We start from the raw sequence: 15,352 nt of genomic DNA on the forward strand, positions 1-15,352 counted from the left end.
ATGCGTGGTGTTCCCCACGGGTCAGTACTGAGACCAGCACTGTTTAACATCTAGCAACACAAACAGTGGGATTCTCATCACGTTTGACAGTGACACAGTGACACTAAGTTGTGTGGTGTGGTTGACACGCTGGAGGGAAGGGATGCCATCCAGAGGGACCTTGACAAGTTTGAGGTGGACCTGCACAAGCCTCACAAGGTTCAACAAGGTCAAGTACAAGGTTCTGTTCCTAAGCCAGGTCAACCCCAAGCAAGAATGAAGGATGAACAGAGAATGGATTGAGAGCAGCCCTGAGGAGAAGGACCTGGGGGTACTGGTTGACAAGAAGCTCAACAAGAGCTAGTAATGCGGCTTCTATAGCCCAGAAAGCCAATTGCATCCTGGGCTGCATCAAAAGAAACATGGCCAGCAAGCTGAAGGAAGTGATTTTGCTGTGCTCTCATGAAACTCAACTTTGAGTATTGCATTCAGATCCACGGCTCCCAGCACAAGAAGGACATGGACCTACCAGAAGAAGTTAAAAGCAGGGCCACAAGGATGATCAGAGGGATGGAGCACCCCTCCTATGAAAGACAGGCTGAGGGAGTTGGGGTCGTTTGGCCTGGAGAAGAGAAGTCTCTGGGGAGAACTTACAGCAGCCTGCCAGTACCTAAAGGGGCCTACAAGAAAACTGGGGAAGGACTCTTGTCAGGCACCAAAGTGATAGGACAAAGAATATTGGTTTTCAACTAGAAAACGGTAGATTTAAATTAGATATTAGGTTTAAACTAGATATTAGGAAGAAATTTTTTCCCCATGAGGGTGGTGAGGCACTGGCACAGGTTGCCCAGAGAGGCTGTGGATGCCCCATCCCTGGAGGTGTTCGAGGCCAGGCTAGATGGGGTTTTGAGCAACCTGGTCTGGTGGGAGGTGTCCCTGCTCATGGCAGAGGGTTGGAACTGGGTGTTCTTTAAGGCCCCTTCCAACCCGAACCATTCAGTGATTCCTCATTTCATGTGACATCTGCTCCCAAATACGGAGGCATATGGCTATGCTGCTGTTTAGAGATGCAGCCTGAGCACACACTTATACCTCAACCATATGACAAGCTAGTATGTAATCCAATATCTGATCTACAGACATGTTATTACCACAAGGATGAATTCATGTCACATCCAGATATTTATTTCCAGCATCATTTATGGCTATCAAACAGAATATCACTCTCTTCCATCTTATCCCAAAGAAATTCCTTCTGCTTCTCTTGCTTCTGATCTGCCCATCAAGTAGCCACAATGCAAACTGGATCAGCTTCTTGAGATGATAGAAGTGCTGATGTATCTGTTTTCATTCAGACCAGAGTTCATCTGACTTACCTTCTGACTGCAGGATCACTGGATCTGATCCAAGGAAAAAGTCAGGAATATGTAGATTGAGAAGGAAGAAATTGAGTTCATAACAGGATATAGTCCATATATACGTTATACCTTGTATAGCCTATTTCCTACTAGGAAAACCTCTCCTTCCAAGATGATAGGAATCAGCTTGGTCTAGAAATCTTCTGTCTAAAAATCTTCTGAACCTCTCCTTGAGGCATTCTAGAAAAATAATGTGTGAGGATGACTAGGGACAAAAAAGAGTTAAGGTAATTCCTGGGGCTTTGAACCACTACCTTCAGGACTCAACTGATTAGTTTCCATTCAGTGTAGAGCCAAAACACAATGAGAAGGTCAGACAAATTATAGCTTTTATCTCCCCGGACACTTCAAATGTTGTATTTGGAAGCATGAGCAGGACACTGGAGAGAGTAATTTGAATTTGCCCATAGTGTTCTGAGGGTTATGTTAGTACAGAACAGACAAGAATAAGACCTATGCTGAAGGATACAAAGTCTGACTGTTTTTTTTTTTGAAATAGGGAATAATAGAAGCAGCAGTTGACTAGAAAGCCTTAAATTACCTTAGGCTTGAGCTCCTTTGAGTTGGACTGACCCTGAAAAAGGGCAGTAATGATCACTATGAAACATTTGAAAGCTACTGAGATGGTCATCTACAAGACAGGACTGCATACACAAGATGTACATAGAAGTTTTCCCTGGAAAGAGTTGATATGAATTGAAACCCACCAGGCAGCCCAAGCACAGTTCTTCATGACTAAGGGAAAGATAGCCCCAATTATGACAGCACTGAACAAGTCAGCCTGTGCATTTAGTATCTTGCAAGTTCCTACCCTTTCAAGTGTTCATTTAGTATTTATTGATTCTTTTAGTAAAATGTCACATAGCTATCACGGCTCTTAAAGAAATTCCCCTCCTTACAGTTTAACCTGCCACTAACAAGCCTAGAAAAAGAAGAAAATGGATCATAGCAAAGGGCTCCTGCAGGGCTAGAGCTTTAGGTCAGCCCACTGGAAAAAGTCTTTATACCAAGCCTGGACAACTCTGCCTAACAGGTAGAAGAAGGATCTGAAAAGCACCTGGATTGCCCAGACACATTCAGTTTAACTAAAAATTGAAACTGAACAGGGAGTGCTGTTGAGTTTCTGCAACAAGCTTGGTACCAAACAGCACATCATCCACCTACAGGTCCTGGTGCTGAGGAAACTACTTGAAACCAGGACTTCATTGAGAGCTGCTCCTCTTATGACACCATTCCTTCTGATAAAATGGCAAGTAACAGGTGTGACAAGCTCTGAGACAGTTATCACTAGCACAGACAGCCCAAACTAGCAGAAAAACAGGTCAGATGTACAGCACCTGCTGAAACACAGCTGCTGGGACTTCTCAAGTCTGAAGCTGTGACAGAATTCAAACATTTTTCTAAATACAGTAAGTATACATGTTGATGACATCTGAGACTTGTATTAAATGCACTTACATACTTTTTGATATCTAATATAAATTCAGGCACCGCATAAGAGAACGACCACATCCTTTGAAGAACCATAGAGAAGTTAATGAAGACCAGGGCCCAAGACAAGCAAAACTTCAGGTATCCCTAGGTTGTTCTACTTATACTTACATAACAATAAAGTTTCCTTCAGCAACAAGAAATGTCAGACAGTACATATTCAATAGATGCACCTTCAACTTAAGACAGCAGTCTCAAACAAGAATGTGTAACTCTTACCACACTTCCTACATATCCCCATCACAGGAATGTGTATGGCCTCAGTCGTTGAGAATTTAGTACCACAGAAAACCCAGGGACGCACAAGCAATATTAAAACCTGTCAGTATTAAATCCCTACTGTATGGTAAATTTACTATATATAGTCTTTTTACCACAAGTACTAAGCTTACTATAGGAGAACCATTTCACCTACCACTTGCAATAATATTGAAAATTAGCAACTTGAATAAAGTCTGGAATTATATCTAGATGGTTAACGTGACTTTCTGCAGCCATTCCCTCCTGAAATTAGCTAGGGAGCTCAGAATGCTATTGTGATTCTAGGGAAGTCCCAGGGAAGGTACGTCCTCTGATCTAGCCCCAATTTATACTGAAGGTTAAAATTACATAACACATGCTAGAATAGATACATGAATGAAAAGGCACGTCAAACACGTTGTATTTGTTTTCTTTCTCCCTCTCCTTCATCAAAAAAAAAAGTTAGCAAAGGTGAGAGCTTGAGAGCTGACAACACAATAAGCTGTACAGTGTTTCTAAGACAGACATGAAGAACTGTGCTAAAAATGACGTATCTAGAAGTATTCTTTTAACGGTAGTTCTAACGTTATGGCCAAACTGAATTGACTCTAACAGCTTAGCTACATGTCAAGCCTTTTAGAACAGTTTATGGGAGCACATATTAAAGAACAAGGTAAATTTCTAGTCTTGTCGTCTAGTTTAATATATAAAACTTGGTTCGCACCCATTTCTCCACCATAGTACAGACACAGAAATCATATTGAATGTTAAAACCAGCAGTCCTTCCTTTGAAATATTTTAAGCAGAATGTTTGTAGAAAGACCACTTATCCTCTGGGTCCCTTCCACACTAGGAGAACCGCACACTGGAATCATCCTGTTTTGTCATGCTGTCTTTATTTCAGGGATGCACATGAAGGTATTACACTCATAGCACTGGGCCAGCCTAAATTTCTGGGCAGATGTCAATACAGCTGCAGGTAAATATTAAATAGCAATATACCTCTTATTGATTAGACCCAAACAATTCCTAAATAATTACACAAACAAACAATATTCAAAAAGTGAACTAATTACCTCTCAGAATCTCTATTTGGATATGATCTTGCAAGTGGTGATACTGCATGGCTAAGAACAATGTAGGCATAATCAAAAACTTGTTTCACTTGCATGGCACCGTAAGAGCTTCTGCCAACGTCGTTTCCTGAAATAATGTGACAGTGATCAGATCATCGTTTTTTGAAATCAGTAACCAGAAAATTATTCACACTTAGAGATCAGAAGCCTTAACAATACAGTTTAACTCTGTTTAAACTGGTCAGCCCACTCTATTCATATCAGGAACAACTAGGTTGTGCCAATCTCAATAAGGGAAACTAGCCTTAGGAATGATGTTCAACATCATGCATTCAATACAGCATTTGTAAAATACTGATGTACCAGAGCCTGAAAGAAACAGAAAAGGTAACTATAAAAAAAAAGTTTTAAGCTGATCTCTAATAGGGAACGTACCAAGGTCAAAGCACATCTCACTTACCAGTACAGTTTTTGCAGACCAAATTCAGCTTAGAATTCCACTTGTGCAACCACCTTATCTTCATATGGCCAGGTATATTTATACCAACCCTACTTAACCTTTTCAAAGCTACAGCTGAATAAAATACAGACTGCTTATCTCTACAGGATAAACTAGTTTCTCAAAATCTTTATCACCCAGGATTTCCAGAATTTTGTACAGTATTGTTTTTGATCAAGTTACTGGTACTTTTTGACTGCCCCTCTTTAAACAGGGGTGACTTTTATAGCAGAATTCCTTCCAAACCTCCACCACAACTCGAGAAGAACTGCAGAAGTTAAGAAGATGCTAAAGCTGCTGTATCAGTGACATTGCACAGGCACCAGTCTTCTGTTTGATGCCTAGAATGATCTTGCCAGTACCAAGAAGAAAGCATTTGGGATTTATTTTTTTTTTTTTTAAGATATATTTGGCACCAGACACCAAAGGTTCACTGTCACCACTCAATTTAAGGAACACTTAAAAACAACTTCCTCCAAATTGCATGTGCAAAACACAGATTAGATCTTGAGTGGGTAGAAAGCTGCTTACAGTAAAAGGTTCCCTCCTTCAGAATGATACTTGAAATGCTGTGAGAACACTGGAAATGGATGAACCGCTAAAAGTAGTTATTTTAAGCTTGCAAATCAAATCAGGGCCCACAAACAAGTTATAATGAAAAATCCTCTTTTAAAATGGATAGGTGAAGGATTGAGTCTATCCTTTGGAGACTGAATCCAATAAGACTGAATTTGACATTGGAGGAACCCTTCACTCACTGAAATATTTTGTCCAGCAAGCCATTATATATAAATAAGCCAACATCTGCCACCCAGGGTGAAAGGCAGCCTTGGCTTTACTACTTGACAACACATATTAGCCCTTCAAGATTCTCCAACAATGACGCCACTTAAACAGGAAAGGGTAATCAGTGAAAATAGATGTGGAGTATAAAGCATTTTGGGAAGTCAGGATTTCTTCAATAACATATATTGTTAAGTAAAAGTTGATCAAGAAAAGACTTCATGTTTAATGAAGTAACTGAGTATCTCACTCTGAATGTACTGTCACAGTATCCAACAGCTGCTAGACTCAGAATTACAGAATCCTCTTTAAATGGCATATTTACAACTGGACTCTATCCTGAAGTAGAAGCAGAAGCCAACGTAGGCCTTGGAAAGTGGATCTCTGAAGAACTACACTGTAGTTCAGTGTTTCACTGCAAAGTAGGTATCGGAGACTTTCCCAAAGGACTTTGTCCAAAGACAGCTGAATAGAGACAAGGGAAGTTCAGTGGTCAAGAAACCAAAACATGAACATGTTAATTCCACTAGAAAAACAGATGAATTCAGTACAAATTTTCCAGGGGAAGAACTGTCCTGCAACAATACCACCTTCCACTTAATAACACACAAAAGGTACATATAAAATAGAATTAAGTTGAAAAGGAATAAATAGAAACAATATTTACAAATGGCTAAACTCACGCAATTGCACCTACCACTAAGTTTACATAACAGGAATTGAGAATATACTGTCAAATTGCATTAGTGTAGTCTAACATAGTGCTAAGGCAACTACATTTAATGTGCATCATTAAAGGAGCTACACTAAAATGAAGACACTACCGCTACTTATTATTGGTTACTCCTTTTGACAATTATCACTTCTGCTCTTCTGCCAGCAAAAGAAATCAGAAACCATTCCACATCCACTTACAGCAAACTCAGGCAGTTTAGTTTAAACCACCAAGTTGTGTATGAGTCTTGATTGAAGCAGATGTGAGAAAAGGCAGGATAGCTCATGCCAAAGCATGCACAGGTTCTTGGATTGCCTCATTCTCCACCTGTAATTAGTTCATTAAAAAGTCTGAATAAGCAGTTTTATTCAGTTATAGTCTGCAGGTCTTCTGACTTGCACTGCAGCTGAACAGCAGATATGGAAGCCAAAGCTAGGCAAGCTACTATGAACAGTACCAGTCAAGCCTGCATAGAAGGTGACCCTACTCAATCCAGAGAGCAACATATTAGAGAAGCCAGAAGATCATGCATTTAGCAGTTCTGAATTCTAAAAAATAAAATAAATTTTAAAAAAGGATTCTTTAGGGAATAGGCTTTCTTCTGTGAGATTGTTCTGCCTAACACATCGCCTTTACATACCTAGGCAGCCTTTCAACACAATCTAGACCGAACAATTAAAGCACATACTCAAATGCTTTCACTCTTAAGAAGCCAGCCTTCAACTCTGATACAAACATCAGTGGATAACAATGGTGTATAATTCCACATATAACTCAATCCTTATTCTTTCGTGTGAAGTACAGCTTCATCTCTGAAGGAGCATGTCTGAGACTTCCATCAGTAGCTATCAGTATTAATCACTATCAAGTAGCCTTCCATTACCTGAAACAGTTTTAAGGACACAGCCTGGAAAGTCAAAAGTAAGACCATGAGCTAGGACTGAAGCAAATTTGTTTGTGTTAAGCTCTTACCTACTAAACACCTTCTTGCAACATTCATGAAGAGATTGTTTCAGCTGCTAGCCTCAATGTATTTGCATATTTTTTATAAATGTATGCATTTTATACACACATATATATTCACAGGTTCTAATGACAAATAACAGATACTGAAAAGCTGTGATGAATGTCTTTGGGCAATCACTAAGGCTAGAAAAGAATCCCAATAGTTGTTGCCATCTCAAAGCTTCCTGCATTTATGGCCTACCAAAATGCAGAAGAAAGCAACATGAAGCATAATTAGTCCTGTAAACAGTCCCTTCAAGAAAACCATATAAAAATTAACATTTAGAACTTTACCTTAGGCACTGGTAAATTCACCACCCTTCTCATGAAGAGAGCAGCAGAGATGAAGCTCATAGTCAGACTATGACAGCTATGCTTGCTGCTGCCATTCTGAACCAAGATCAAAATCACTTCTGTCACGAGCATCAAAAATGTGACTGAAGAACCTTGACATTCCCCTCAGATAAAAGAAACTAATAAGCTTCTCTAATAACTTACTGAATAAATTGGAAAATTGTTTTAAAACCACAGATGAAAGATTTGAGCTACAACCAGAGTCCTGTATTCCAGGACAGGATATGGGTGGATCAATTCCACACATACAAACCTCTCCTAGGATGGTAGCACCTACTCTGCTCCAACACGTTCCCATGAGCAGACTTCCTGAGTGCCTGACTTTGCAGGCTGCATCTTCTAAAAGGATGATTGCACAGGCATCAGCCCTCTGATGCACAGGCATCTCCTAAAAGGATGCTTTTACTTCTTACACAAAGGATGACTGTTTCCAGTAACTGCAGCAGTGGCAGTTAAAAGATGTTTACACAAACTCATTTCCTTGGAGAAGAGGGAGAGATTTTCATTTCATTACCCTGCCCTAGGACACTAGTAACTCAAGATGAAGAGCCTTAAGGTATTTAAGAAGATCAGATAGAAACTATCACTAAATTGCATCACAGGATTGATAATACTGACATCTCAAATCCAAGTTTCCACAGACTTCCCACTTCAAGTATAGACTCTCAATGTCTTTCTTGGTGTTTCTTTGATCTCAAATCAAAGAAATTATAACCCTCTAGTGCCCAATGAAGTCTTGAGGCTCTCAAAGGAAACCCTGTAGCACCCAGGAGAATCTTATCTGAGTTAAACCCACTACAACCAAAACTGATGTCTGTTCCTTCCAGATCTAGAACGGAATGTCCTAAGCAGGAAAAACTATTCCACAGACTTAAATGAATTAATCTCACTGAACTTAATCCTGTCGCCCCCTAATGCTATACTACCTTTCAGCATCCTACTGCACAACTTGTGCCTACACCCATAAGATGGCCTTTTAAACTGCTTGGATAATCTAAAGGAATTTAAAGGGTTTTTTGCATCCCTGTATTTTTGTGTCTGACTTCTGGATTAAGAAGTCACCTTGCAAGGTCTTCTTGCAAAGCTTAACCAGAACTTTACAGAAAGCTATGATCAAGCTGCAAAAGGACCCCCCCAAAAAGATTAAGAACTAGTGCATGAAGTATATAAACAGATTTTGGGGAAAACTCTACAGCACCTTATGTTAACCTAGATCAAGGAACAGCTGTTCTCCCTTTCCCAAGATATTTGTTCCCATCTCCTTTTCAGTGCCAACAGTGAACATCATAGAGCTAGACACTGAGCAGATCTGAGCACAAACTAACCAAGCAGAGGTGATGACCTGTCAACTGGGCAAGGACCTGAACCATTGGGAAAGTATTTTGTACTGAAACAAGCAGTAGCAAGACTAAACTAAAATCTAGATCTTATCTACATTATCTTACACTCAATAGGTACTTTGAGGCACTCTAAGAACATGTAATTGCACCTAGATCTAAGGGGGCTGTATTCAAGAGATCCAATTCAAAGTGCCACCCTACACGTTCTCTAAAGTTTTCCTCCTAGTTCCATCAGGCAAGTTCTGCAACTCTATGGTAGCTACCAAAAAATATCTGACTACTGTGTCCCAAAGGAATCATTAATTTCAAGTCGTCCACTTTGATTTGCCTTGCCAAAACACTTTCTCCTAGAAAAGCTACATTATCTCAGCCTACAGAATCTCACTTAAAACTTAGTTCTTACCAGCTCTTTAAGAGCATGTAACTATAGATCTTCCTTACAAATCAGTTCTCTTCCTTTAGTCTTCAGCTGGAAAGTCAGAACAGAACTGGAAGTCCAGGTAAGATTTTTGGTTCTAAAAAAAATGCAGTCATGCTGCCATCAAAACTGATTTTTAGGCAAGCGCACAGCTATTGCATGAAAACTCAACATGATAGATGTTCTCCAAAAATCACACTTATGCCTGGCCAAGTGCAAGAGTCATGATGGACACAAACTCAAAGCTACATACGTATCAGATGTAGCTAGACAAACAAGTATCTTAGCACACAGCCTGTTCTAGGGAAGCATGAACATTCGGTACACGAGTATTTAGGAAGGAGCCAAACTTCAGCTCCTGATCCATGGTATTTGCTTTAGAAGTGCTATACATAAGCAGCCTACCCACAAAATGTGACAGTATGGAGTTTGAGTGCCAATTACATTCCAAAAATATTAAAGCTGAAGTCCAAATTAACCAGAACTTGATTTTATTAAAAAGCTGTTCTAGAATTCCAGCCACTTAGGACAGTCTCAACAGAATCCAAACTGAGCACTACTAGCTGGCAATTTTCAGGAACTTAACCAAAATTAATCTTCATTACTCTGAACATTCCTGAACCAAAAACAAGACTTCGGGGAAAAAAGTATTTTAAATTACTTTCAAATGTACATGCAACCAAATGTGACGTTCTCTGGAAGTCCCTGTGCAATGCAGAAGCCAGTTATGCAAGCCAGACTCTCCACACCAACATAATATTCCAGCCATTCCCTTGCTACACATTTATGGCCATGTGCCCGTGTTTCTATGCAGTCTGTAGTGTACTGCCCTGCAGGGTAGGTACTTCATCTAGTGCATTTCATTTCCATGTGGTACAATACATCTGTAGCATAGCACCACAGATTGCAGCAGGAAAAGCTACACCTTCCTTTCTCATTCTTTCATAACAAAGAATGAAGAATTGTCCCTTCCAACAACTCCCCCTTCCAGGATTTCCTGGACCTCTCTCCTTCACTACCCCTCAGCACTGTTAGAGAACCTTATTATAAGCTCAACACATTTCTGAATCTCCAATGCATTATTTATCTGCACTGTTTGTGTGCAATCCAGCTTACTCAGGCTAAAGATCTTTACAAAATTCAGTTCCATATCCCTTGGCTCACCTCCACAGCTGTACCTCACCTGCAGGAAGTTTTTTCTCCATGCAGATTCAACACGTTTAACAGACTTTAGGAACTCTAAAATAAGTTAGAGAGCATGAGTTGAGCCAGAGCTCCAGAACACAGCAAGAAGTGCAGTCTTACCAGGCAGGAGAGGATCTTCAATACATAGCATGGATGGTCTGTATCCATTAGTCATGACTTTCATGATTTCTTCTTTGGCAATATAGGCACCTCCATTTTTTATTCTAATACCAGTTTTCAAGTAGTTAAAATTCCTTCCGTAGAGTTCAAAGAATTCTATCAGAAGCATTCCAAGGTTTTCATCAGCTCTTCTGGCATCGATTCTTGGATGCAGCTGTGACAGAACAGTTGCTAATTATTAAAAATAAATGCTTGTTTGACCATAACAGTACAACAACAAGCTCTCATTTAAACAGCCGAGTATAATCTCTTTACCCAAATCTGAGTTAAGTCATGTACTTCCACTACTTTCATGTAACCAAAAGGGGGCAGCACTTCAGCAGCATATAGGAGCCAAAAAATTCTTTCTTACCTCCCAACTTTTTATGGATTAGTAAATTCTTGTTTCTAAGCCAGAAGCAATAGAGCACTACATGCCACATTAAGGCTTAGTAATAGCTGATATTTTTTTTTAAAGAAAAATCCACCAGGCTTAATGTTTTCAGAAGCACAAGAACTATCTACCCCAACTGAACTGCAGTTCTTTTCTCAATCTCTTCATGTTATATATTTATATATAATCTATAGTCTTATTTCATTTAATTACTAGCAGCGGTGATACACAGGTTTTTCCATTATCAGAGGTGTTGAGACATTAACATTGTACTTCATACTCCCACAAAGCTTACTGTGACAAAAGTTTATTGGAAGTAGTAACAGCTCATTAATGATCTCGTGAGTAATTACCTAAAATACTTGCCCATTTTAAGCATTTAAAACTTAACCTATGAACATAATTAGAAAATGACCATTTACTTTCTTAATTTTAACAAGCACCGAAATCAGCTACTATCCACACTCAGTACCAGTAGTCTAGGAAGTAACAGACAAACTGTTTCCTACCAGATTTAGCACCAGTAAAATCATTCAGGGTCAGAACTGGAATAGACATAGGAAAGCACCGTAACCCTCATGACAGGACCTGTTATAGAAAGCAATGCACCACCTCTATGCTGTTGACAAGTCTCCTGCTCCTGTCTCAGTTCACACAGTGAATAGATCTTAGGTTTGAGAGGTAATCTATAGGAGCTGTCAATGATCAAACACCTAGAATCACAGCAAAATGAAGCTGTGCATTGGTATGGGATTGTAAAGAAACAGCATCTTCCATAACAGGGCCTAGTGACAGGAACAAAAATATTTTAAAGAACTTAAGCAAATAAGAAACAGACTTACCTGCAGGAAACTAATAGCCATTAAAATTAGGCTGTAAGAGCTAATTCCACCAGTAAAAACTTCATTCAAGTCCCTCTGAAGTAGGAACTGTTTTAATACTAAAATCAAATAAGGCAGCAAAGAGTATTTCTGCAAAGCAAAATAATTCTTATCAAAGATAACGTCAAAATTCCAAACCAAAATACTAAATCTCAACATAAGATTAATCTAATACAAAAATGTTGTTCAGAAGCATGCTATGTTTCCTAAGGAAGAAACAAAACATGCAATTTTTTATTCTAGAAACTGAGACAAATAGAGAAACTCATACTTGATCGAGTAGCCTATACAAATTTAATTCCCTCATCTCCTCCCCAACATGAAGACTTTTATATCTTCATTGAATGCAAGTGTCATTCAGTCAGTGCTTTTCATCTAAACAGTGCTTTTACTGCAGAGCATAAAAGTAAACTTAGGTTTAAGTACTTAGGCGCAGAATTGTTTTTAGACATTGCTTAACAAGGCAGCATTCACAAGCAAGCACTATTAAAATTCAAGGTAAGTAAAACTTGGACAACCTTGCTCTAGAAACAGTTTAGTACCTATCTCCAGATCTAAATACAATTGCACAAAACCTTTCAATATATAGGTTTATGAACAAAACACCTACCACTCAACTGTTAGAAAACTATGTAACCACATTCAGCTTCAGTGTTTACAGTTTCTAGTTCACAAAGCTCAAGCTTTTTAAAAAAATCTTAATATCTTTCTACCAAGTAAGGCAACACTGAACAGATACCAGCAGAAAATAAATTAAGACATTCATGTTTAATTAGTATTAATGAAAATAGTCTTCAACAGTAAGTTTTCAAAAGTCTTAAGCCATACCAAAAAAGGTTAGCTAAGCATCTAGCGTATCCTTGGTAAGTAGTATAACATTCATTGTATTGTTGATACCTTCATGTATTCCTTGATAAATCGAGCTGCCTTCACACCAGTTTCTACATTAAAACTGATGTCAACTTTCACTTCTGTCTCCTGGTCAGTAAGTTTTATTATTGGTACCTGAAAAGGTTAAAACAGGGTTTTATGAGTCCCCAAAAACACAACACCAGTGCTCCTCTCCAGCTACTTACTTAACACAGATGTGTACTATCAGTCCAAATGAATGACAAGGGAGACAAGAAAACGTGTTTTTGAGAAAGGATAACAATCCTAACTTGGCTGACAAGTGAACAATTTTTAGATTTTTAGTGAGGTGATTGAAATATTGGTGTGTACGATCACATTAACTTACGATCACTCATGTACATTCCCACAGCTGTTAGACATCTGCCTCCATAGCTGCAATATCAGTGTTGTAAGAACTGCATTCATCTGACCCAGCAGTGCACCATTCAGCTAGCTAAACTGACAGAAGACTTAGCCTAGCAGAAAAAATAAAGAGCTGCCTGTTGGTTTTATCAAGCTGAACTGGTTCACTGCAGAGTCAAATGAAAACCAGAATGGATAAAAGCAAAGCAGGAATAGCAGTACTTCCTCTCCTGGCAGCAATAAATCATTACAGAACTACAGAATATGCAGTTCAGTCTCACACCACCACCTTGAAGACAGTATCCAACAAAATGATATTATAAGCATGTTATCTCACAATCATAACCTAAACTTCAGCTTATACATTTATTCTGAATTGAGCTTCTTGCATGTATTTTTCATCTGAAATGGAAAGCAAAAAAAAAAGGCAGAATTACAGCATCATTTTATACTAACAGCAAAGGGAATAAAATAAGAGGCTGGTAAAATTAGTAAGCATACTGCCTTTCTCCTTTGCTACCTGGTACTAATACTGGAAATCCCACTCTCAGGCAATCCAAAGATTACCAGAGCTCCTGCTATGTATTGCTATTTCAGCAGAAGCTGTAGGAATCTTCCGGTCCTAAAAGTCACTATTTTCAGAAAACACAGAAGGTGACTGCCTACTAATAGAAGTCTGCAATATTCTGCTTAGTCTCCTGGAGAAAACACTGGTTTGGTAAAGCAAAATTCTTACATTAAGTTTTCAGCACATTCAATGTTTGATCAATTGTGTTCACAAGACAGATGCAAGAAATAATAAACAACACAACTCTAGCTACCAGTCCCTGGCTAAACACAAGTCCTCTTAAAATTCAGTGGAAAAACACAATATAGTTAAACTGTCTTGTATTTTGCAAATACAAACTTTTCTTGACAATAGGAATTCATTCTTTATTGGCAATGAGCATAAAAATGGCCTTCCAGCAAATACAGTGTACAGTTACACGTGCCTGGTGACAGGACGAGGGGGAATGGGCTAAAGTTGCGCCAGGGGAGGTTTAGGTTGGATATTAGGAAGAACTTCTTTACTGAAAGGGTTGTTAGGCATTGGAACGGGCTGCCCAGGGAAGTGGTTGAGTCACCATCCCTGGAGGTCTTTAAGAGACGTTTAGATGTAGAGCTTAGTGATATGGTTTAGTGGAGGACTTGTTAGTGTTAGGTCAGAGGTTGGACTCGGTCATCTTGGAGGTCTCTTCCAACCTAGACGATTCTGTGATTCTGTTAACGTTCTGTGTCAAAGCTTCTCTATGCTACTGCTAAAAACATACACATTCTACTAAAATCTTTACTAAAATCTTGCCCAGATAGAGCAAAACAAGATAACATCATTGTGCTTAAGACATCAATTTCTTCATGAATTACTTAAATTAAAGAACACTATTTATCATGTAGTATTATATTAAGTAGTCTAAAAACTTTTCTGTTCAGTGTTCCAATGATTGTTACTTACCGTAGCTTTATCAAGTACTTTAATGGAATATGGCTCAGCCACGTTGTGTTTTCTTAGTGCTTGCTCCAGCAGCTGTAAAGGGGGGCGTTCCCATTTCCCAAAAACAACTAAATCAATATCACTAGACAAAAAGAACACAGCATGAAATCCATTATGTCTAAGACGTGGTAGTCCGCAAACAAAACTGCCATCCTACATGTAACAAGTCCAGAATAAACGTTTTGCAACTTTTAACGATCTAGGTTTCTACGATGCTTGCTTTAGCAATGTTAGAGACAGGCTAGTGTGCTCTAGGACCCAAATTCAGTACTCTAGTTCCTTACTTTCAGTCCTCTGATGAGTTCTTTGGATGACTCCTTCCTTTTTTTTTTTCCTTGCTCCCCCATTCTGACTTCCACAGCCCAATCCTGTCCCCCACCTATCCATGTTGGTACGTTTGTTAATAGTCCAAATAAGTTTTGCTCTTTTTAAATCAGTAATTTTTTTCCACAGGAATTGATTTCCCAGTGCTTATTGAAAAGGTAAAGATGATAGTCTTTAAGACACAGCTAAACAGATTTCCCACTGACTTTGTAACCATCAGAATATCTGTTGAATTTTAAGTGACATAAAACACTTAATTAAGACACTTTACACTCCAAAGAGTTGAGAAAACCCTGCTGTGATGAC

General features: G+C 38.9%; 1 protein-coding gene across 4 annotated transcripts in view; it reads right to left on the minus strand.

Annotated features, from left to right (window-relative positions):
• The window catches only part of TENT4A (terminal nucleotidyltransferase 4A), a 65,809-nt gene that overhangs the window by 29,461 nt on the left and 20,996 nt on the right, over positions 1–15,352 (minus strand). For all 4 annotated transcript variants that reach the window (XM_080578945.1, XM_080578947.1, XM_080578944.1 and 1 more), the window contains exons 5-9: positions 14,684–14,804; positions 12,835–12,942; positions 11,899–12,027; positions 10,624–10,837; positions 4,205–4,331 (exon numbers count right to left, since the gene is read on the minus strand). In XM_080578945.1, coding sequence (XP_080435071.1) covers positions 4,205–4,331; positions 10,624–10,837; positions 11,899–12,027; positions 12,835–12,942; positions 14,684–14,804 — 699 coding nt within the window. The remainder of the gene's footprint in view (positions 1–4,204; positions 4,332–10,623; positions 10,838–11,898; positions 12,028–12,834; positions 12,943–14,683; positions 14,805–15,352) is intronic.

The sequence above is a fragment of the Anser brachyrhynchus genome (assembly GCF_964034855.1).
Source record: "Anser brachyrhynchus genome assembly, chromosome: 2".
Taxonomy (NCBI): domain Eukaryota; kingdom Metazoa; phylum Chordata; class Aves; order Anseriformes; family Anatidae; genus Anser; species Anser brachyrhynchus.